The 22,624-nt window shown below is 38.5% G+C and overlaps 2 protein-coding genes across 2 annotated transcripts; one reads left to right on the top strand and one right to left on the bottom strand.

Moving 5' to 3' along the window:
- Positions 1-239: 239 nt before the first annotated feature.
- On the bottom strand, positions 240-17,702 carry LOC110467270 (arginine kinase-like). Its single transcript, XM_021524326.1, has 6 exons — positions 17,429-17,702; positions 12,324-12,583; positions 6,376-6,524; positions 3,235-3,400; positions 2,763-2,964; positions 240-1,411 (listed from the first exon to the last, which is right to left on the bottom strand). Exons 1-6 carry the CDS (start codon positions 17,682-17,684, stop codon positions 1,269-1,271), a joined length of 1,176 nt encoding a protein of 391 aa, XP_021380001.1. The 5' UTR covers positions 17,685-17,702; the 3' UTR covers positions 240-1,268.
- A 3,027-nt stretch (positions 17,703-20,729) lies between these two features.
- On the top strand, positions 20,730-22,477 carry LOC110467300 (outer dense fiber protein 3-like). The gene has a single exon (XM_021524373.1). The coding sequence runs from the start codon at positions 21,194-21,196 to the stop codon at positions 21,944-21,946; it is 753 nt and encodes a 250-aa protein (XP_021380048.1). The 5' UTR covers positions 20,730-21,193; the 3' UTR covers positions 21,947-22,477.
- The last annotated feature ends 147 nt before the right edge of the window (positions 22,478-22,624 follow it).

The following is a 22,624-nucleotide window of genomic DNA, read 5'->3' as shown; positions in this document are numbered from 1 at the left end:
AAATGATTTATTCTTTTCTGCAAGATTTATGAAATTAAATTGCAAAAAAACTTTTTAATCACAAGAACACTTGCAGGAGTCACAACAATATGAAAAAGGCTTAAAACAACACCCTTCTTATTCAGAAATGTTTCTTAAGATTATTGGGACAAAGCAAAATAGGAAATCTATTAAAGATTTCTTAATCTAAGAACAAGTAGAATTAAATCAATATAGCAAAAGAAAACAAAAAATACTGATTATCACAATCATGTTTAATGATACAGAACCTCATAAAGTAGTTAAAGACTAGCCATGAAGATAATCTCTCCTCACAAGTGAGATAAGACGTCCTGGCAGTGTACACCAGTATCACAGTCACACCCCTAATCAGATGAACACTTTCTAATGTAAAACTAAAACAATCAACAACTTAGGGCAATCCCTGTATATTTTACCACCTAGCCACTGCTGTACATTAACCAATGTGGCAAGGGAAATAACTCCAATAATAGAGACCAGACATCGAAAGTTTACGTGATAATGAAGCTGTAGAATATGTCTGGACTTCAAGAACGTCCGATTCAAGAAATGACTACGGGCGTTTTGTATTCATTATTCACAGCACGTTTTGGCACACAGCTCTTTAGTTACTCTTCAGATACATTAAACAACAAGGTGCATCCGCTGGCAATCAGCCAATCAGATAACTGCATCCAATGGCTACAACCAATCAGATGTATTGAATTGGATGGCCATCAACCAATCAGATGTGCGCGTCTGATGACAATCAAAGAAGGTTACATCTGATTGGCTGTCCACCGATCCTATGGATGGATGAGTACATCCGAAGCCTGCCAATTGGATCTCCAGAAAGTGATCTAGTTGACCCCATGTTAGGATTTCACACTAGAGGATAACAGTTTATAAATATATATACAAAGGAATAGGAAAATGGTATCAACATTGAATCCTTTCTCCCTTGTCTAGACCGTCATACACCCTGGTCTCTCCACAAATGGTCTACTGAACCAGCTGTACCCACTCAGCTTATAGATCTAGCTTGCTAATACAAAAAATTGGCATCGGAGGTAAATCTTCGGTTTCTATGTATAATCGTTGTTGTCTTTTTGTCATATTATAACAGCAGCATCACATTCCTGGCATAACAATCTAGACAAGGGCATTTTCAAAATTCAACCATTTTCTGGGAGGTTTGATCACACGTAACATTTTAACATAATCATATTGGGTCCTTTTTTTTTCTTTCTTCAAAATTAAAGTTCAATCTATAAAGCTTTCTCAGCTGCCATTATTTTCAAAATTCCATTCTTCATTTCCATGATGGCATCGTACTCGGAAAGACCCAGTCTCCTCTTGTTGGAGATGTCGTAAACACCTCCTACACTCTCTGTGTGCTCACCGTGGATACCTGTAAAAAATCAGATCAATGTAAAACTTTGTCATTATGCAGCAAAACAAGTTCAAAATTATTTATATTACACCTGGCTGCAATTAATATGGTAAATCCAATCACTAGTTACCTACTAGTCATAACCGTTAACTACAAGTCAATCTAGTCATAACAGTTACCTACCAGGTAATCTAGTCATAATCGTTTCCTACCAGTTAATCTAGTCATAATCGTTACCTTCAAGTTAATCTAGTCATAACCGTTACCTACTAGTCATAACCGTTACCTACTAGTCATAACCGTTACCTTTGAGTTAATCTAGTCATAACCGTTACCTACTAGTCATAACCGTTACCTACTAGTCATAACCGTTACCTACTAGTCATAACCGTTACCTACTAGTCATAACCGTTACCTACTAGTCATAACCGTTACCTACTAGTCATAACCGTTACCTACTAGTCATAACCGTTACCTACTAGTCATAACCGTTACCTACTAGTCATAACCGTTACCTACTAGTCATAACCGTTACCTACTAGTCATAACCGTTACCTACTAGTCATAACCGTTACCTACTAGTCATAACCAACCGTTACCTACTGGTCATAACTGTTACCTACTAGTCATAACCGTTACCTACCAGTTAATCTAGTCATAACTGTTACCTACAAGTTAACCTAGTCATAACCGTTACCTACCAGTTAATCTAGTCATAACCGTTACCTACCAGTTAATCTAGTCATAACTGTTACCTACAAGTTAATCTAGTGATAACTGTTCCTACAAGTTAATCTAGTCATACCTATGGGTTTACCCAGTCTACAACCCTTACCTCGAGTTTATCCCGTCTACAACCCTTACCTATGGGTTTATCCCGTCTACAACCCTTACCTATGGGTTTATCCCATCTACAACCCTTACTTTGAGTTTATCCAGTCTACAACCCTTACCTTGAGTGTATCCCGTCTACAACCCTTACCTCCAGTTTATCCCGTCTACAACCCTTACCTATGGGTTTATCCCATCTACAACCCTTACTTTGAGTTGATCCAGTCTACAACCCTTACCTCGAGTTTATGCTGTCTACAACCCTTACCTATGGGTTTATCCCATCTACAACCCTTACTTTGAGTTTATCCAGTCTACAACCCTTACCTTGAGTTTATCCCGTCTACAACCCTTCCCTTGAGTTTATCCCGGCTACAACCCTTACCTCGAGTGTATCCCGTCTACAACCCATCCCTTGAGCTTATCCAGTCTACAACCCTTACCTCCAGTTTATCCAGTTTACAACCTTTACCTCGAGTTAACAGTCACCACATATTAAATCCTTACCTGGAGTTATCACCACATATTAAATCCTTACCTCTGGGCTGCAAGTTGTTTTCAGCACAGATGTCATCCAGAAGGCATTTGTTTCCTTTAGTGGATTTAGCAGCAGCCAGCTTGGGGACCTTAATGTGGACGCTAGCCCTGCAGGTGGTACCAAGGTTGGTAGGACAGAAGGTAACGAAGCCACATTTCTTGTTGTGAGCAAAATCAAGTTTCTTACTAAGTGTCTCCAAGGCCTGAAATGAATTTGTATTTAATATTTAATATCAAATTTGAAAGTAGATGTAAAATCAATGTAACGATACCCGAAAGTTTAACTCTTTTTTTCATCTCAAAGTGGACAGGAATTAGAACAATTCTTTAGCTTTCATGAAGATAACTCTTATAAAACAAGTCACATCTAAATGTAGCTGATGCCATCTATATCAGAATTTTACAAAGAATTGACATTTTGCTTGTTTATACATTGTACGTTGAAAGAACTAATGTGAAGCCGTGAGCCTTACTGAAACAAGTCTCTTGTATACAGCACCAAGATCACCACCCATCTGCATGGAGATGAAGCGGAGATGGTCCTCCTCGTTAATCCAGGTGAGGAACTTCTTGTCGTTACTGAAGTAGATACCACGACCAACAGGCCAATGGTTGTAACCTCCGGCGTCCCTCAAAAACCTACAAAACCAAACAACTACAACAACTCTTTTCTTCCATTTGACAAGCTTTTCCAGTTCAATATCAACGCTACAATGGATGTTGACTATTATTATTATTATTATAAGATGCTTAACGGCCAATCAACACAGGATAGGTCGATAGGACCAACAAAATTTGAAGATTACTGCCTTTTGTTTTAATTATATCATTGGGCTTGACAAGATAAATATTGTCTCCTAGACATTCACACCAGCAATTCATGTCAACAGGTTTTTTTTCAAATGTCACAAGTTAAAACTGCTTGTGAATGGAGTATGGTCTGAATGGGGTTTTGTGAATACTGATATGCCTCTTTTAAGATTTGTTAAAATTCATAAAAACTTACATTCTCAACCAAGTGGAAATGTTTATTTTACACTTTATAAACATCTCTAACAGCTTTTAAACTACATGTATCATCATGACTCCACAGTACATCAAACAAAATTAACGTCCACAAATGCTATGTAGCATATTGTCATCTTGCCCACAAATTGTGGGTCACAACTACATTTTCTGCTAAGTATCATTGAAGTTTTTGATTCCTGGCCCCTATGACCCAATGTTTTTAGCTAGCCTTGTCTATGAGTTTTCACAACAACCCAGTTAACCATCATTTCCCCTCTCAAGATTACTTATCAGTTTATCACCTAAATTAACATTGATGGGTCAAAAAGGGCAACATAATGTAATTTTGACAGCATATCCCCATTTCTATTTTTAATCATTTGTTGACCTTGGAAAATATTTAAATTCCTATAGCTATTACACACCTAATGCAGTTACAGAATTAGGACTACTGGATTCTGAGAAAATCCCCAGAAACTAAAATGCAGATGGACAGACACATTGATTGGTCTCTTATTAAAACAGGATGGGATTGATTTCCTGCACAAATTCCTTTTTTCATTTATGAAATATGGGAACAGAGTCAATAGACACCTTGTGTTGTGATGTTGTTCTCTGGTCAGCCCGACTTGGACATCTAATATCTACATTTACATTTGCAGAACCACCAGGCTTCATCCTTTGAAATGCTACATTCAAACGTTGACCAACAGATGTTTGTATTAACAAAAATTATGTTTTGCTTTTTGTGCGATTTGCAGCTGTTCAAAAATGAGCTGAGCAGTTTGTGTGTTTAGCCGGTCGAGGTACCAGTGCGAACACGGTATTTTTGATTTTGACAGTGTTATGTCTGCTATTACAACTTTTGGGCAGACAAGTAAACACAGGTTCTGAATCTGAATCGCACCATTGATTCCATAGGATATGAACTGTTTATAGTTTTGATCAATGACAGTCTTTGTCACTCAGAGCTTTCCAAAACCTTTCTAATCAATGCACTGCGATCCCTCGCTTCAAACAGCCGCCATTTAAAACATTTACAGACCACATAAGGAACCACAGTGAACACTAACTTTGTTTCATGTTCTATTGCATGTGTTCATTTAACATATATTCAATTTTACTCGTGATATTATTCAAATATATCCATTGAAAATTATAAATTATTTTCGCCTATGTGTACAACAAGTAACCCTCAACCTTCCAGTCATGCCCAAACAGTCTTAAATCAAAGTAGCCACAGACCATTTCCACAAAGACCAGTCATGTCCATACAGTCTTAAATCAAAGTAGCCCCAGACCATTTCCACAAAGACCAGTCATGTCCACACAGTCTTAAAATCAAAGTAGCCACAGACCATTTCCACAACGACCAGTCATATCCATACAGTCTTAAATCAAAGTAGCCACAGCCCATTTCCACAAAGACCAGTCATGTCCATACAGTCTTAAAATCAAAGCAGCCACAGACCATTTCCACAAAGACCAGTCATGACCATACAGGCTTAAATCAAAGTAGCCACAGACCATTTCCAAAAAGAACAGTCATGCCCATACAGTCTTAAATCAAAGGAGCCACAGACCATTTCCACAAAGACCAGTCATGTCAATACAGTCTTAAATCAAAGTAGCCACAGACCATTTCAACAAAGACCAGTCATGTCCATACAGTCTTAAATCAAAGTAGCCCCAGACCATTTCCACAAAGACCAGTCATGTCCACACAGTCTTAAAATCAAAGTAGCCACAGACCATTTCCACAGAATAACTATGTAATAGACACATTTCTCCCACAACTACTGTAGGGTTCTTCACTCACGACTCATTGGATAAACCTGCCAAAGAGTTGGTGAACATTTTTGGTTACCCACCCTGGATGTATTTCAATGGTCAACCTTTGACTTATGACGTTATGTAACACTGCTTTTCGTCATCATTTTCCATTGTGACGTCATGCTCCATGGCAATTGTTTCCCCCCATCGGAAACTTGCATGATGTATTTTCCAAGGGAACAATGTGGTTTTTCAGATAAAACACGAACATTATTGGAGAAACAGGTCCCCAAATTTGTGGTGATTAGTTATCACGTTTTTCCAACTCTTGTTAGTTAATTTTCAAATTGTAAAAGACACTCTGTAAATCTTGCGTCTTTGTACAATTTGAAGATTCATCAACTCGGGGTTTGATAAACATGATAACTAACCGCCACTCGTTGGGGAACCTATATTTCTCTTTAGACTCATAATCATGACTAAAACAACAGCTGACCTTTGGAACCTTGTGACCTTGATGTTTACACAAGCAAATTTACCAAATGTATGCAGCCAATCGCAATTTATAATCCAGAATGGAGCATGAAGCAATCTACACTTTACCTGGTAAGGGATTCATTTAGTATTTTGAAAGTATGAGTTGGCCTTATGTACAACTATTCCTCCTTTACCGTGCTTATCCTTCCAGGCCAACCCAACCCCACTTCCTGACTATCCCCCTTTCCTAGCCTCACCTTTCCTAGTCACACACTCCCACCCCTCTTCTTTCCTGGCTATTTCAAAGACCTTCAGAAATCTAAAATTATTATTAAACAAAGAATAAAATGTCTGACCTATCATCATTCTTGAAGAGGAAGTGGTCAGCAATGAGTTGGTCCTCTTCCTCCTTGGACATGGTTTCCAGGGAGAAATATTTGCCTTTCAGATCACCTTCCAAAGTTGCGAGAGCGGCAACGGTCTTCTTTTCCATATCCACCCTTTGCTGTAAAATGAGAAATCTCCATCAGTATCAACAGTCTAAGCATAAGCTAGTTTGTATTATCATTAGTTTAACCACATATTGGTCTGTTATTAAAGGTCTAAGCACAACTTAGTGTCATTGATCTCGGCATTAAATCCTTTTTGACATTATGTACTAATGGCTGATAATGTCGGACACCAAGCATTAAGTATCAAGTAACGGAGGATATAAATGTCAAACACTAATCATTTAGTATCTAGTCATGGAGGATATGAATGTCTGACACCAATCATTTAGTATCTAGTCATGGAGGATCTGAATGTCTGACACCAATCATTTAGGATCTAGTCATGGAGGATCTGAATGTCGACACCAATCATTTAGTATCTAGTCACGGAGGATCTGAATGTCTGACACCAATCATTTAGGATCTAGTCATGGAGGATCTGAATGTCGACACCAATCATTTAGTATCTAGTCACGGAGGATCTGAATGTCTGACACCAATCATTTAGTATCTAGTCATGGAGGATATGAATGTCCCGACACCAATCAATAAATATCTAGTCATGGAAGATCTGAATGTCCGACACCAATCATTTAGTTTTTAGTCATGGAGGATATGAATGTCCGACACCAATCATTTAGTATCTAGTCATGGAGGATATGAATGTCCCGACACCAATCAATAAATATCTAGTCATGGAAGATCTGAATGTCAGACACCAATCATTTAGTATCTAGTCATGAAGATCTGAATGTCCAACACCAATAATTTAGTATCTAGCCGTAGAGGATCTGAATGTCGACACCAATCATTTAGTATCTAGTCATGGAGGATATAAATGTCCGATACCAATCATTAAGTATCTTGTCACGGAGGATATAAATGTCCGATACTAATCATTTAGTATCTAGTCAAGGAGGATATAAATGTTGGATACCAATCCATAGATTTGAATGTCCGACACCAATCATTTAGTATATAGTCACGAAGGATATGAATGTCCGACACCAATCATTAAGTATATATCTAGTCGTGAAGGATATGAAAGTCCGACACAAATCATCTAGTACCTAGCCATAGAGGGTCTGAATGTCCGAAACAAATCCTTTAGTATCTAGCTATATATAGTCATGGAGGATCTAAATGTCAAACACCAATCATTTAGTATCTAGTCATGAAGATCTCAATGTCCAACACCAATAATTTAGTATCTAGCAGTAGAGGATCTGAATGTCGACACCCATCATTTAGTATCTAGTCATGGAGGGTATAAATGTCTGACACCAATCATTTAGTATCTTGTCATGGAGGATCTGAATGTCTGACACCAATCATTTAGAATCTAGTCACGGAGGATCTGAAAGTCGATACCAATCATTTAGTATCTTGTCACAGAGGATATGAATGTCCGACACCCATCATTAAGTATCTAGTCACGGAGGCTATGATTGTCCAACACCAATCAATAAATATCTAGTCATGGAAGATCTGAATGTTCGACACCAATCAATCAATTAGTATCTTGTCATGGAGGATCTGAATGTCTGACACCACTCAATTAGTATCTTGTCATGGAGGATCTGAATGTCTGACACCAATCATTGAGTATCTAGTCATGGAGGATATGATTGTACGACAACCATCCTTTAGTATCTAGTCATGGAGGATATAAATGTTGGATACCTATCATTTAGTATCTAGTCACGGAAGATCTGAATGTCAGAAACAAATTATTTAGTATCTAGTCATGGAGGATTTAAATGTTCGACACCAATCATTTAGTATGTAGTCATGGAGGATCTGAATGTCTGACACCAATCATTTAGAATCTAGTCACGGAGGATCTGAAAGTCGATACCAATCATTTAGTATCTAGTCACAGAGGATATGAATGGCTGACACCAATCATTTAGTATCTTGTCACAGAGGATATGAATGTCCGAAACCAATCATTAAGTATCTAGTCACGGATATGAATGTCCCGACACCAATCAATAAATATCTAGTCATGGAAGATCTGAATGTCCGACACCAATCAATTAGTATCTAGTCATGGAGGATCTGAATGTCTGACACAAATCATTTAGTATCTAGTCACGGAGGATCTTGAATGTCTGACACCAATCATTTAGTATCTAGTCACAGAGGATATGAATGTCTGACACCAATCATTAAGTATCTAGTCACGGAGGCTATGATTGTCCAACACCAATCAATAAATATCTAGTCATGGAAGATCTGAATGTCAGACACCAATCATTTAGTATCTAGTCACAGAGGATATGAATGTCCGACACCAATCATTAAGTATATATCTAGTCGTGAAGGATATGAAAGTCCGACACAAATCATCTAGTACCTAGCCATAGAGGGTCTGAATGTCAGAAACAAATCCTTTAGTATCTAGCTATATATAGTCATGGAGGATCTAAATGTCAAACACCAATCATTTAGTATCTAGTAACGGAGGATATAAATGTCTGACGCCAATCATTTAGTATCTAGTCATGGGGGATATGAATGTCTGACAGCAATCTTTTAGTATCTAGTCATGGAGGATTTAAATGTTCGACACCAATCATTTAGTATGTAGTCATGGAGGATCTGAATGTCAGACACCAATCATTTAGTATCTAGTCACAGAGGATATGAATGGCTGACACCAATCATTTAGTATCTAGTCATGAAGATCTCAATGTCCAACACCAATAATTTAGTATCTAGCAGTAGAGGATCTGAATGTCGACACCCATCATTTAGTATCTAGTCATGGAGGCTCTGAATGTCCGACACCAATCATTAAGTATATATCTAGTCGTGAAGGATATGAAAGTCCGACACAAATCATCTAGTACCTAGCCATAGAGGGTCTGAATGTCCGAAACAAATCCTTTAGTATCTAGCTATATATAGTCATGGAGGATCTAAATGTCAAACACCAATCATTTAGTATCTAGTAACGGAGGATATAAATGTCTGACGCCAATCATTTAGTATCTAGTCATGAAGATCTCAATGTCCAACACCAATAATTTAGTATCTAGCAGTAGAGGATCTGAATGTCGACACCCATCATTTAGTATCTAGTCATGGAAGCTATGAATGTCTGACACGAATCATTTAGGATCTAGTCATGGAGGATCTGAATGTTCGACACCAATCAATCAATTAGTATCTTGTCATGGAGGATCTGAATGTCTGACACCACTCAATTAGTATCTTGTCATGGAGGATATGAATGTCTGACAGCAATCTTTTAGTATCTAGTCATGGAGGATCTGAATGTCTGACACCAATCAATTAGTATCTTGTCATGGAGGATCTGAATGTCTGACACCAATCATTTAGTATCTAGTCACGGAGGATATAAATGTCCGACACTTATCATTTAGTATCTAGTCATGGAGGATCTGAATGTCCGACACTTATCATTTAGTATCTAGTCATGGAGGATCTGAATGTCCGACACTTATCATTTAGTATCTAGTCACGGAGGATCTGAAAGTCGACACCAATCATTTAGTATCTAGTCATGGAGGATATGAATGTCTGACACCAATCATTTAGTATCTAGTCATGGAGGATCTGAATGTCCGACACCAATCATTAAGTATCTAGTCATGGAGGATCTGAATGTCCAACACCAATCATTTAGTATCTTNTAAGTATCTATACATGGAGGATCTGAATGTCCGACACCAATCATTTAGTATCTAGTCATGGAGGATAAGAATGTCCAACACTAATCATTTAGTATCTAGTCATGGAGGATCTGAATGTCAGACACCAATCATTTAGTATCTAGTCATGGAGGATCTGAATATTCGACACTAATCATTAAGTATCAAGTCACGGAGGATTTGAATGTCCGACACCACGCATTAAGTATCTATACATGGAGGATCTGAATGTCCGACACCAATCATTTAGTATCTAGTCATGGAGGATAAGAATGTCCAACACTAATCATTTAGTATCTAGTCATGGAGGATCTGAATGTCAGACACCAATCATTTAGTATCTAGTCATGGAGGATAAGAATGTCCGACACTTATCATTTAGTATCTAGTCATGGAGGATCTGAATATTCGACACCAATCATTAAGTATCTAGTCATGGAGGATCTGAATCTCAGACACCAATCATTTAGTATCTTGTCATGGAGGATATGAATGTCAGACACCTATCATTTAGTATCTAGTCATGGAGGATCTACCAATCATTTAGTATCTAGTCATGGAGGATAAGAATGTCCGACACTTATCATTTAGTATCTAGTCATTGAGGATCTGAATGTCCCACACCAATCAATTAGTATCTAGTCACCGAGGATATGAATGTCTGACACCAATCATTTAGTATCTAGTCACGGAGGATCTGAAAGTCGACACAAATCATTTAGTATCTAGTCATGGAGGATCTGAATATTCGACACCAATCATTAAGTATCTAGTCATGGAGGATCTGAATGTCGAAAACAATCATTTAGTATCTAGTCATGGAGGATCTGAATATTCGACACCAATCATTAAGTATCTAGTCATGGAGGATATAAATGTCCGACACCAATCATTTAGTATCTAGTCACGGAGGATATAAATGTCCGACACTTATCATTTAGTATCTAGTCATTGAGGATCTGAATGTCCCACACCAATCAATTAGTATCTAGTCACCGAGGATATGAATGTCTGACACCAATCATTTAGTATCGAGTCATGGAGGATCTGAATGTCTGACACCAATTATTTAGTATCTAGTCATGGAGGATCTGAATGTCCCAAACCAATCAATTAGTATCTAGTCATGGAGGATCTGAATGTTCGACACCAATCATTTAGTATCTAGTCACGGAGGATATAAATGTCCGACACTAATCATTTAGCATCTAGTCATGGAGGATCTGAATGTCTGACACCAATTATTTAGTATCTAGTCATGGAGGATCTGAATGTCCGACCCCTATCATTTAGTATCTAGTCATGGAGGATATGATTGTCCGACACCAATCATTTAGTATCTTGTCATGGAGGATATGAATGTCAGACACCTATCATTTAGTATCTAGTCATGGAGGATCTACCAATCATTTAGTATCTAGTCATGGAGGATAAGAATGTCCAACACTAATCATTTAGTATCTAGTCATCGAGGATCTGAATGTCAGACACCAATCATTTAGTATCTAGTCACGGAGGATATAAATGTCCGACACCTATCATTTAGAATCTAGTCATGGAGGATCTGAATGTCCGACACCTATCATTTAGTATCTAGTCATGGAGGATCTGAATCTCAGACACCAATCATTTAGTATCTTGTCATGGAGGATATGAATGTCAGACACCTATCATTTAGTATCTAGTCATGGAGGATCTACCAATCATTTAGTATCTAGTCATGGAGGATTTGAATGTCCCACACCAATCAATTAGTATCTAGTCACCGAGGATATGAATGTCTGACACCAATCATTTAGTATCTAGTCACGGAGGATATAAATGTCCGACACCTATCATTTAGTATCTAGTCATGGAGGATCTGAATGTCCGACACCAATCATTTAGTATCTAGTCATGGGGAATCTGAATGTCCGACACCAATCTAAGTATCAAGTCACGGAGGATTTGAATGTCCGACACCACGCATTAAGTATCTATACATGGAGGATCTGAATGTCCGACACCAATCATTTAGTATCTAGTCATGGGGAATCTGAATGTCCGACACCAATCATTAAGTATTGAGAAAATTGAACAGATTCAGGTTTATTTGCATTTTTGAATCTATCATTGCAATATTTTATGACTTACTTGCTTTGTGGCAGATGGAGGAAATGGAAACCCTGCATGACTCCTACCCACACGTACACGGGTACTGACGATCATATTACCCTCAGGATCAAGATTTCCCAAGTCAAGTTTAGACATATCTCCAAAAAATGGTTCAGGGTGCTCCACTTTAGCAACTTTATGGTAATCCATAATGACTGCATCGAGGACTGGGGCAAAAGTATCGTAACCCTCGGGGTCGCAAGCATAGATACCGACGCCACTGTCCAAGTTGTTGCATCCTGGTTAAACATAATTTGAAATTTTTTGTACTACGATAAAACTGTTCAAAATTAAACATTGTCAAATGGGGTTGCTTAAAAACTTTAAAACAAGCAAATTCGTGGAATTTATATCCCCCCGCTTGCAGGACATATTGTAGGTTAACATTATTGAGGTTAGGTTTAAACATGTGAGTATCGTGCTGTTGAGACATAATGTATAGCTTGAAACTTGAAGAAAAAAAAAGCCCTATACCTCATTGATTATCTGAAAATATGCACAAATCACATCGATTGGCCATTACAGATGTACCCCAGACTGCACCCATAGTCGCAAAGATGCATCAGAAAAGGACCGCATTGCCATAGTACACCTACAAAGTACCAACTAAATTTGAGTGAAATTGAGCAATTTCTTAATTGCAGCCAATCAGAATCCTCTGTGTTGTTGCTATGGCAACAGAACGTATGTGATTGAATGTGCAGTCCCCTAATACCCCTATATACCAAATTTCATCGAATTCAAACAATATTTAAATTGCGACTAATTAGAACCCTCCGTGTGGTTGCTATGGTAACAAAACCTATGCGGTTAAATTAGCAGTCCCTCAATATCCCTATATACCAATTTTCTTCAAAATCGAACAATATCTAAATTTCGACCAATCAGAAGCCTCCGTGTGGTTGCTATGGTAAAGAAACTAATGCTGTTTTATTTGCAGTCCCCTAATGTCCCTATATACAAATTTTCATCAAAATTTAACAATATCTAAATTTCGACCAATCAGAAGTCTCTGTGTGGTTGCTATGGCAACGAAACCAATGCGGTTGAATTCGCAATTCCCCAATATCCCTATATACCAATTTTCATCAAAACCGAACCAAGTTTGTGTAGAAAATCGGTTAACATTAGTTACAGTTATTGCACAGAAACAAAACCCAGCAGATAATTACGTTTTTCATTATCGAACTTGGCCATGCCCTTAAGGCATTTAACCCTGTGACCAAGTTTGAAGAAAATTGGTTAATAATTGTTGTAGTTATTGCACGGAAACGAAGCATGATAGACAGACGGACAGACCCATATTAATATCCCCTGTTTCGCTGAAAGCGGGAGATTTAAAAAAAAAAATACTTCCTGTAAATCAAAAAATAATTTAAATTGAGCAATCAAATTTAAATAATCCTACCTGAAAGCAAAACAGTAACAAGCACGCTGGACATGACAGTCACCTTAGTTGTAAATAGTTGTTTGCTGTAGCGATGTCATTTCAAAATAGTCATGCATACAAAGAAAGATATATAGTTAGGTTATGCAACTAGAATAGATATGTTACGCAAATAAGGCAACTGTAGGTTCTTTAACAAACCAGAACACCGACAGGTTTAGAAAGGGCCTGCCACATGCCCGACAGTACTAGAACTCCCTGGTCTATTTTGATAGCATGCGCAGTAACCTTGACCTTCAAAAAACTCTTTTTAAAGTCCTATTACACAGCTACACATCAGTGTACCTGTACATTGTGTATCACCATGTCAACTTTAAATAAGATCAGTCTTTTGGATTCCGAGATAAAAATTGTTCCCCTCATAGTCTATTCTTAGTAACAATATATAAACTTTATTTATTTTACAACAATTATGAAACAAGTTATTTCAACTTATATTAATCACTCTTGTTGGCCCAGATGTTAGCGAGTGGGGGGGTCTTAGTGTGGGTAGAAACCAGAGTACCTGGAGAAAACCTGGAGAAAACCCACGTGGTCGGGCAGGTGACCCAAACGTTTTCACATCCGATCAGGGAATGTAACTCTGGCCGCCTTGGTGAAAGGCAAGTGCGCTATCCACTGCACCATCCGACCACTAGTGCTTGGTCACTGTTACTATTTTTAGTAATGATGGCCTTGACCTTAGAAACTTTTTAAATCCCAATCATCATATACACACATGTATACAAGTTAAATAATATATATATACAAGGGGATTAGGCACAAGTTATCAAACTTTTATTAAGCCTTTTCCCAATAACATTTTTTACATGTGGTACTTGTATATCTAAAAGATTACAAATTTCCACAAAACGATCTGTAGTGTATGTACATAAGTAGTCATCAGACTGCATAGGACTTTGGGTTTCTGTGGAATTTTTCAGTTTGTGCGAGAAAACTAAGTTGAAAACTAAGAGGGGTAAGTTTGCCGTTGCACTCCTGTCTATTTTCTAAGCATATTATAGGTAATTTTTTTGTATTACTGTTATCATATACATACTAAATTTGAACGAAATTGAACAATAACAGAGTTTTGACCAATCAGTAACCAGTATATGGCAGCCATTTTGTCTAATTAGAAAACGGATGGCATGGTTGAGTTCGCAGTACCATCATACACCTACATGCCAAATTTGGAATGCATTGAAAAATATCTATAAAACGTAAAATGGGATCTACAGGTGACATTGGCTATCTTTGGAAAGCGGAAGAAGAAGAAAGAATAATAATAATAGGCGAAGTTTGGGAGCCTTTATTATAAGAGAGAAAGCGAGCTACTTGCAGCAGACTAGCGTAATTATTTGTGTTCACAATCAACAACATGTTAAAGAATGTAATTTTATTCAAGGTCATGTTTGCCGATCCGACACATTCGTCACCTCGACATATCACACCGTGTTTTGACAGGGTCTCGATTTTCTTACTATTAAATTCTCATACCATCATAATAATTTAAGTTTGAATTATTTCGTACCTTAGACAAAAATCAGTCGCATTTCTCTTATATTTTCACCGTTAGGACCCTGCACCCAGAACCCAGCGAATGGTGTCCCGAGTCCCGATTTATACCATCAAACTATAGCTATAGCTACCATCTCATGTTTATCATTTCAACACAGCTTGAATTATTTTCTACCAAAAATAAAATATCTATATAAGTGTTATTTCCCTATATAAAGTACAGTGAGCAGTGTCACCAAGAGGTAATGAACTTAACATTTTTGATGAATCACCTAAGGCCTTTATCGCCATACAAGTGCTTCATTCCAACATTTCAGAGTGAATTGGTTTGTGTTAACATCCTGGTAACAGTTATGGCCATTAAAGGATTAGCCAGATTTTGATGGTGGTGAAAAACTGGACTACCTCGTCTAGAGGGAAAAGACACCGACCTGTACCTGGCGACTGATGCCGAATGTCCCACGTAAACAATGAACACACGACTCGACCTGTGGCCAGTACCTGGCGACTGATGCTTTTGGAAAGGGAAAATAATTTGATTACGAATGGATGATGACAAAAGACAATTGCAATAGTCACTCAAGACTGTCTCAGATGACTTCAAAAATGTTATCAGAAATGTTCAGTAATCAATTACAACATAATATGATCATAAATTTAGAAAATATTTTCTGCAAATCTCATTGGCCTTCATTAAATGTTTAACAGACGCAGAAGGCCTATCAATGAAACTAGTTTTTTTCCATAAAGCTTTATATAGACACTTATTTCAATCACCCATTAATTTGGCTGGAATCAGCCCAGTAGATTTGGAGGAGAGGTCACCGATAGTAGAATGTGGGAGGAAACCCGAGTACCCGAGAACACCTATGTAATAGGACCTGTGACCCCATACATTTACATTGATTGGGGAATCAAATCCCAGCCATCTAGATGAACAGGGAGTGTGCTATCCATTGCATCACCCAAGCACTCTCAGTTTGGTTGAAATCGGCCAAATATTTTGGAAAGATGATATTTTTTTTATTTAAAGCTAATCAGCCTATTTGACCCTTTTGACCCTCGGGTCGATCAGTCTCTTTGTGCAACATTGGATCCAAATTACCTAAGGATGCTACCACCAAAAAATTGTTCAATTCTGCTCGTAGTTTGGGAGATGTCATTCAATAAAAGAATTGATGGACAGACAAAGCCACAATGCAGCTAATAATACCAGGACTTCATTATAAACACTAACTTCGGAATTCTTGGTACAGACGTCACATGCATTCCAAATTATATTTGAATCCATCAATTTCTGATGGATCAGAAACTACTAAAATGTTGACACACGAAAAACTTTCAGTCAAAATGTCATCAAAATGTTTCTACCAAATCAAAAGGTGAAATCCAATATTCCATTTCTATTTAGGAAAATGAAAACCCAAGAGCATTCAACCATAATATTCAAAGGAATCTTGCAAATATGAGACAGTCTTAAAAAGTGGAGGGAATTCTAACCTGCAGGAGAGACAATGCCTCATATGAAGGTTGATTGCCAACCCAAGCTATCTTCAGAACTGAAGCCAACTCGACAGTATCACACAATAAATAAACTAGATTTTACTACAATTATATCAAATAAAATGTACTTTAATTCAAAATTAGGGCCCAGGCTTTCGAGAACATCATGTCACATTTTACTGTATACAGACATAGAATATATATGTTAAATCATTGAATTGATACTCAGCTTTTATCATATTTTGAAACCTTTTCACATATCTAAGGGGAATAACTCTAACAGGCTTGTAAGAGGAAAAGACTAAAAATATGAAACATCCTCATGCAGTTACCATTGTTAAGAAAATAACATCCAATAAGTAAATTCCACACACTTGAAAATCAACGTAACAAACTAATCCGTCCGTTGTCTTCAAAGAAATACAATCGATATTTTTTTCTATAATTTACACTTGCATTTAATTTCTAAAATATAAACCAACACAATTCTTTGGAAAACTATAAAGTCCTGGTTATTTTCCTATAAAAGGACGGTACGCTTATACCAGTCCTTGTGCAATGCTAACACCACACCATAATTCCAAATTTGTAAAACACCGCACTCACACGCGCGCACGTAATGCACGTTCCTCACCTGACTGGATACAATCCCCAAGGTCACCGCCGATGCTCGTTTTTAAATCCTTCAGAGCATCATACCTCTCCTTAGTTAGATGCTTTTTCAATAAAGATTTACAACCTTCAGCTTTGGACAGTTTTTCCCATAAGTCAGCGACGGGAACTTTCTTGAATTCTACCTCTGCCATTTTCGTTTTTTGTGTGATTTGCTGCTGTTCCGAGATGAGCTGAGCAGTTTGTGTGTTTAGCTGGTCGAGGTACCTCCGATACATGGTACAGCCTCTCGTTTGCTTTTATACAACCGTCGCTCTGGCAAATGGGAAATCTCTCCTTTGATTGGTTACGCTCCTAGCAACGTCAGGAGATTAGCTCGGTGAAAGCGGGCAGTGCGCTTATATACTTAGAACAGGCTAGGTTGGCGAGGGCAACACACGGGAAACTCGTCCCTACCTGAATGACGACTTGATATATACCGGGCCGTGAAAATATAACACAAAGCAACTTCATTGATCTCAATGGATTTGTTGATATTGAATGAATTTACTTTACTTATTAGTCTGTCCACCCGTGTATTGTGTACTCGTACCTGTACGTCTATGTTAACCTAAGGTGTAGATTGATTTACTGGACAGTCCGGCAGGCATTTAAAACCAGTAGTATATATATACGTCTATGTTAACCTAAGGTGTAGGCATATAAAACCAGTAGTATATATATATACGGCTATGTTAACCTAAGGTGTATATTGATTTACTGGACAGTCCGGCAGGCATATATATATATATATACGTCTATTACTGGACAAGCGCAAAAGTGATTTCTCATAGATAGTTTACCTGGGATCATAAACTATTCAGGATCTTGTGAAAATCACATGCTATTGAAACATCTTCTCCGGATAATCCCCGATACGCGTAGTTGTGTTTCCGCAATATTTTACACCAAATGCAATGATTTGTTGCAGATATTCAATATACATGCCTTTTTAAGGCCGATTATGGGCCAATTCCCGTCTCTAATTTTGGCGTTATTTCACCATTTCAGGTAAAGTTTCCCCCACATGTAACTTAAATACTACCACATTAATATCTGTCATGGTTCTATTGTATTTCTGTTTTCCGTCAGCTCGACAACCGAGTGAGTGTCCGTACAGTTAAATGAGAAATACTGATCTTAAAACACAAAATCCAAAACCAATGGTAGTTTTAAAAGCATTCAAACATCTGCTATAGTTTAAACAAATCATGTAATATTTCACAAAAATCACCAAAAACAGACATTATCAAAAGAAAGAAATATGAAAATCATAGCGCTAACGCAAACACCACAAAAAGACCTATAAGATGATTTCTAGAATTTTGTTTCAAACCATTTAGTTTGTAGGGGAAATAAGCATTACTCTCATTACTCAGTAACCTGATATTCCCCCAACATTTCCCCCTTTTTCATAAGAATTCGAAATATACTGAACAAAGAAATATAAAATAAATAAAGTTTCTGCACCGGATTTAATGTCATTAGTCCCCCTCAGCTTACAGGGGAGGGGACGGGGGTATAGGTTTGTACTCCGTCCGTCCCAGGGAGGGGGTATAGGTTTGTACTCCGTCTGTCCCGGGGAGGGGGTATAGGTTTGTACTCCGTCCGTTCTGGGAGGGGGGTATAGGTTTGTACTCCGTCCCCCGGGGAGGGGGTATAGGTTTGTACTCCGTCCGTCCAGGGGATGGGAGGGGGTAAAGGTTTGTACTCCGTCCGTCCCGGGGAGGGGGGTATAGGTTTGTACTCCGTCCATCCCGGGGAGGGGGGTATAGGTTTGTGCTCCGTCCCGGGGAGGGGGTATAGGTTTGTACTCCGTCCGTCGCGGGGAAGGGGGTATAGGTTGGTACTCCGTCCGTCCCGGGGAGGGGAGGGGGTATAGGTTTGTACTCCGTCCGTCCCCAAAAGTTCGTTCAGGGCATATCTTCCATATCTTTTCAACTGGAATTACCGGTTTGATATGCAAGCATCCTCGATAATCCAAAACTTTCTCTCCCTGCCCTAAAATATCACAAATGGTTCGGCTTACTTTTCCTTACTTATAAAATAAAATATAAAAGGAGATAGTTATTTCGGACTACAGGAAATCCATAATCTACCCGGACTAATTAGAATCGAGCCTGTATGATATCCGATACCCCTCCCCACCACTCATTACCTCTGCTGTATAACTGTAGATCATATTCTGTACCAGACTGACTTCGCGGTGATCATGAATGAAAATATCCTATCTACGTCATTAATATGACCAAACCGATACAATTTGTTGGTCTACCTATCGTGTTACGTACGTGTATATGATATACCCGTGATATTGTCCCGTAATATTATATTTTAGTTCAATAATCACACGCTCAATACAAGGACACTGGTTCATAATATCTATGAATTGTGTGTACCATTATTTTAAGATTGGTCTCAAGTATCCCCTACACCCAACTCCATAATTTCCACGTGTTCAGCACGCTTCTGTCTACTTATCAAAAAAATGATCTTTTAGTACGATATAAAGATATTGCTTGATTTGATGCGTTTAATTTTTTCTCCTGTATTGTTTTGAAATTCAGTGATATACAAATCCGGATTGAGCGTATTGTGAATCTCCGAACGGTTAATCTTGTACATTTTTTTCTCTAAATTGTGTTGAAATTCTTAGGAGAAAAATGTTGTTTTTTCAGCTAACCCTTTGAAGTTCGTGATGCTACTTTTTAAGTACGTGACAAAAGCCGTTTCCCCTAAGGTACATCAGTTGACTTGACTCAATGTGTGTAGTTCGTACTATACCAATTACAGTTGTATATATCATATATTTAATACGTTCATTATTGATTAGGTTGTAAATCATGTGGTTTTAGTCATTACACATATGAAAAAGGCAATAACATTGGGACAATGCGTCTGTTTATAATATGTTAAGACTTGAAACGGACACAATGACGAACATGTTTAAATGTATAACAGAGAAACTTGTATTGGCGGACTGCGACACCTGTGTTGTCGGACGGCTTTTGTAGCTATGGGTGGGGTCGGGTGGAGGTTTTGTCTCGCTCACATGTTCATGTATATAGCTATTACCTGTTTCCGTGACTTGCTGGTCACCGTGTTATGGATTGACAACTGTATGGACGGATGGCTATTCTCAAACAATCCGATATGCTTACGAGCTCGCCCACAGGACATTTCTTGTGTCTTTAGCTCTTTGACAATCTTCAGATCTCACACTTTGATAGCCATAGAAAAATATAATACCAAATACAATTTTATCGATAAGTCATGCGCAGACACTTCTTTTGAATTTGGCCTAACCAAATACCTGATAAAAACTCCACTGTATCGAAAAGTACAGAATGGTTGATAGACTGACTATAGAAATTGGTAAGGCACCGCGCCAACATTCATTTGTCAAGCTGCTAAAGGTTGGCGATTAATAATGTATGGAGTCCATGTATATATCGAACTTTCCAAGTGTGGAGCGGTCTAGTGTGTTCTTTACCTAGGATACGGCTTTGACTGCCAAACATCAGACAGTATGGTTTAAACACACGGTGACATATAGGGGAGCGGACACAGTCTACACTCAGATTTCACAGGAAGAAAGTTACAAAATATAGAGAAAAGAAAACGTTGTATGATTTGGACAAAATACCTTAAAAGCATGAACTGAAATTAGTGTTTCTTTACATGAGGAAATAGATCTGTGAATTGGAGTGAACAATTGCAATAGTGTCGGAGCAAGAACGCTTATAAAATGGTGTACAATTATACAAAGCCTCGGGCCCCTATAGCGGCCATGTACAGTAGCCCGGGACCCTGCTACGCCCTCCCGGGGATCATTGGTGGACGGAATCACGACCCCCGGAGTGTCCACCATAGAGGATCATCGTATTCTTTTGGTATTCGTCACGGAAAGTTCAAGGATGACTGCAGTCCTGGTCCCTGTTATTTCCTCACCAAGTATTACCGTGACGGCAAGGACGGCACCCCACAGTACTCTGTGTACGGTCGCCAGAAGGAACTCACCACCTTCAGTGTCCCTGGGCCAGGAGCGTATAGCCCGGAACAAGTCGGACCCACCGCCCACTTCCGTGCTGCTTCGTACAGCTTCGGGACCCGACATCGGAACCGGAGGACAGATAACGTGCCTGCTCCAAACAATTATTCCTTACCAGCCATGACGGGGAAGACAATACAAAGCGGCACGAAGCAGGCACCGATTTACTCGATGAAGCCCCGACAAACCCGGGGACACTTTAGCGAGGACTTAGCCAAGGCCCCCGGTCCAGGGACCTACAACACTATCGAACCCGGTATGTACAAAAATAGGGCCCCAATATACAGTATGACAGCACGCAATGCCATGCCTGGGGATAGCACACAGAAACCCGGCCCCGGGGCTCACTCTCCTGAGGTGGTCAGGATCAACAAGCGGGCAGCTCCAAACTTCAGCTTTGGGATTCACCACTCCCCCTACATTGCACCCCTCATTGTTGAGGCGGAGTAGACGTCAAGTGACTACTGTTCTGAAGACATTGGTAGTGATATTATTACACAGAATGTATATTGTGTACTTTGTCATCAGTTCATGTCGCGTGGAAAATCCATGAAACCAAGTATCAGTATCCGTAAAAACCATATGACGGACAATCGCGTAGGAAACACACGTTGTACAACTAAGGACTCGATATCAACATTTAATTCATGACGTGTTATATATAGTGCCTTGTCTTTAGAATGAGACTGTAGGTACTTCAACTGTTATATGTTTTTAATAGTTTTGGTTTGAAACATGCCAGGATCTTCACTACGAGTCTTTCTTATAACAGGATGCTGATCGTTACCGTATATCTATAAGGACGGTGAGTTGTGTTAATTGGTCAAGTTATGACGGTCCAGTCTGACCGATGTGGTATCTTGTTACGCCTGAAAGTGACGTGGAGTACTTATTTATTGCTGATTTCTATTTGATTTTTAGATGTATGTAATTCAGTTATGTGTCCAGTTCTTTATTCTGTTCACAATAAATTGCTCAATGTCAAACATAACAGTTCATTGTGTTTATTTTTTACATTGTTTATGGATGTTGGCAATGTCTTACTATCTTACACCGGAAGACCGTTGTTATGCTAGCTGATATTGAATTACTTTGAAATATAAAGTGAACAGAAATTTAATTTTGATG

This window comes from Mizuhopecten yessoensis, unplaced genomic scaffold (assembly GCF_002113885.1).
Source record: "Mizuhopecten yessoensis strain PY_sf001 unplaced genomic scaffold, ASM211388v2 scaffold11169, whole genome shotgun sequence".
Lineage (NCBI taxonomy): Eukaryota > Metazoa > Mollusca > Bivalvia > Pectinida > Pectinidae > Mizuhopecten > Mizuhopecten yessoensis.
Note: the sequence above shows the minus strand (reverse complement) of the source record. Positions and strands in the feature narration are given on the sequence as shown.

Bases quoted from the DNA above. Each gene is read 5' to 3' on its own strand.
- LOC110467270 (XM_021524326.1), bottom strand. From the start codon at position 17,684: ATGTATCGGAGGTACCTCGACCAGCTAAACACACAAACTGCTCAGCTC. The intron at 3,401-6,375 runs GTCAGACATTTT...TTGGTTTTGTAG, and splicing joins CTCTTCAAGAATGATGATAG to GTTTTTGAGGGACGCCGGAG. The intron at 2,965-3,234 runs GTAAGGCTCACG...AATTCATTTCAG, and splicing joins TATACAAGAGACTTGTTTCA to GCCTTGGAGACACTTAGTAA.
- LOC110467300 (XM_021524373.1), top strand. From the start codon at position 21,194: ATGGTGTACAATTATACAAAGCCTCGGGCCCCTATAGCGGCCATGTAC.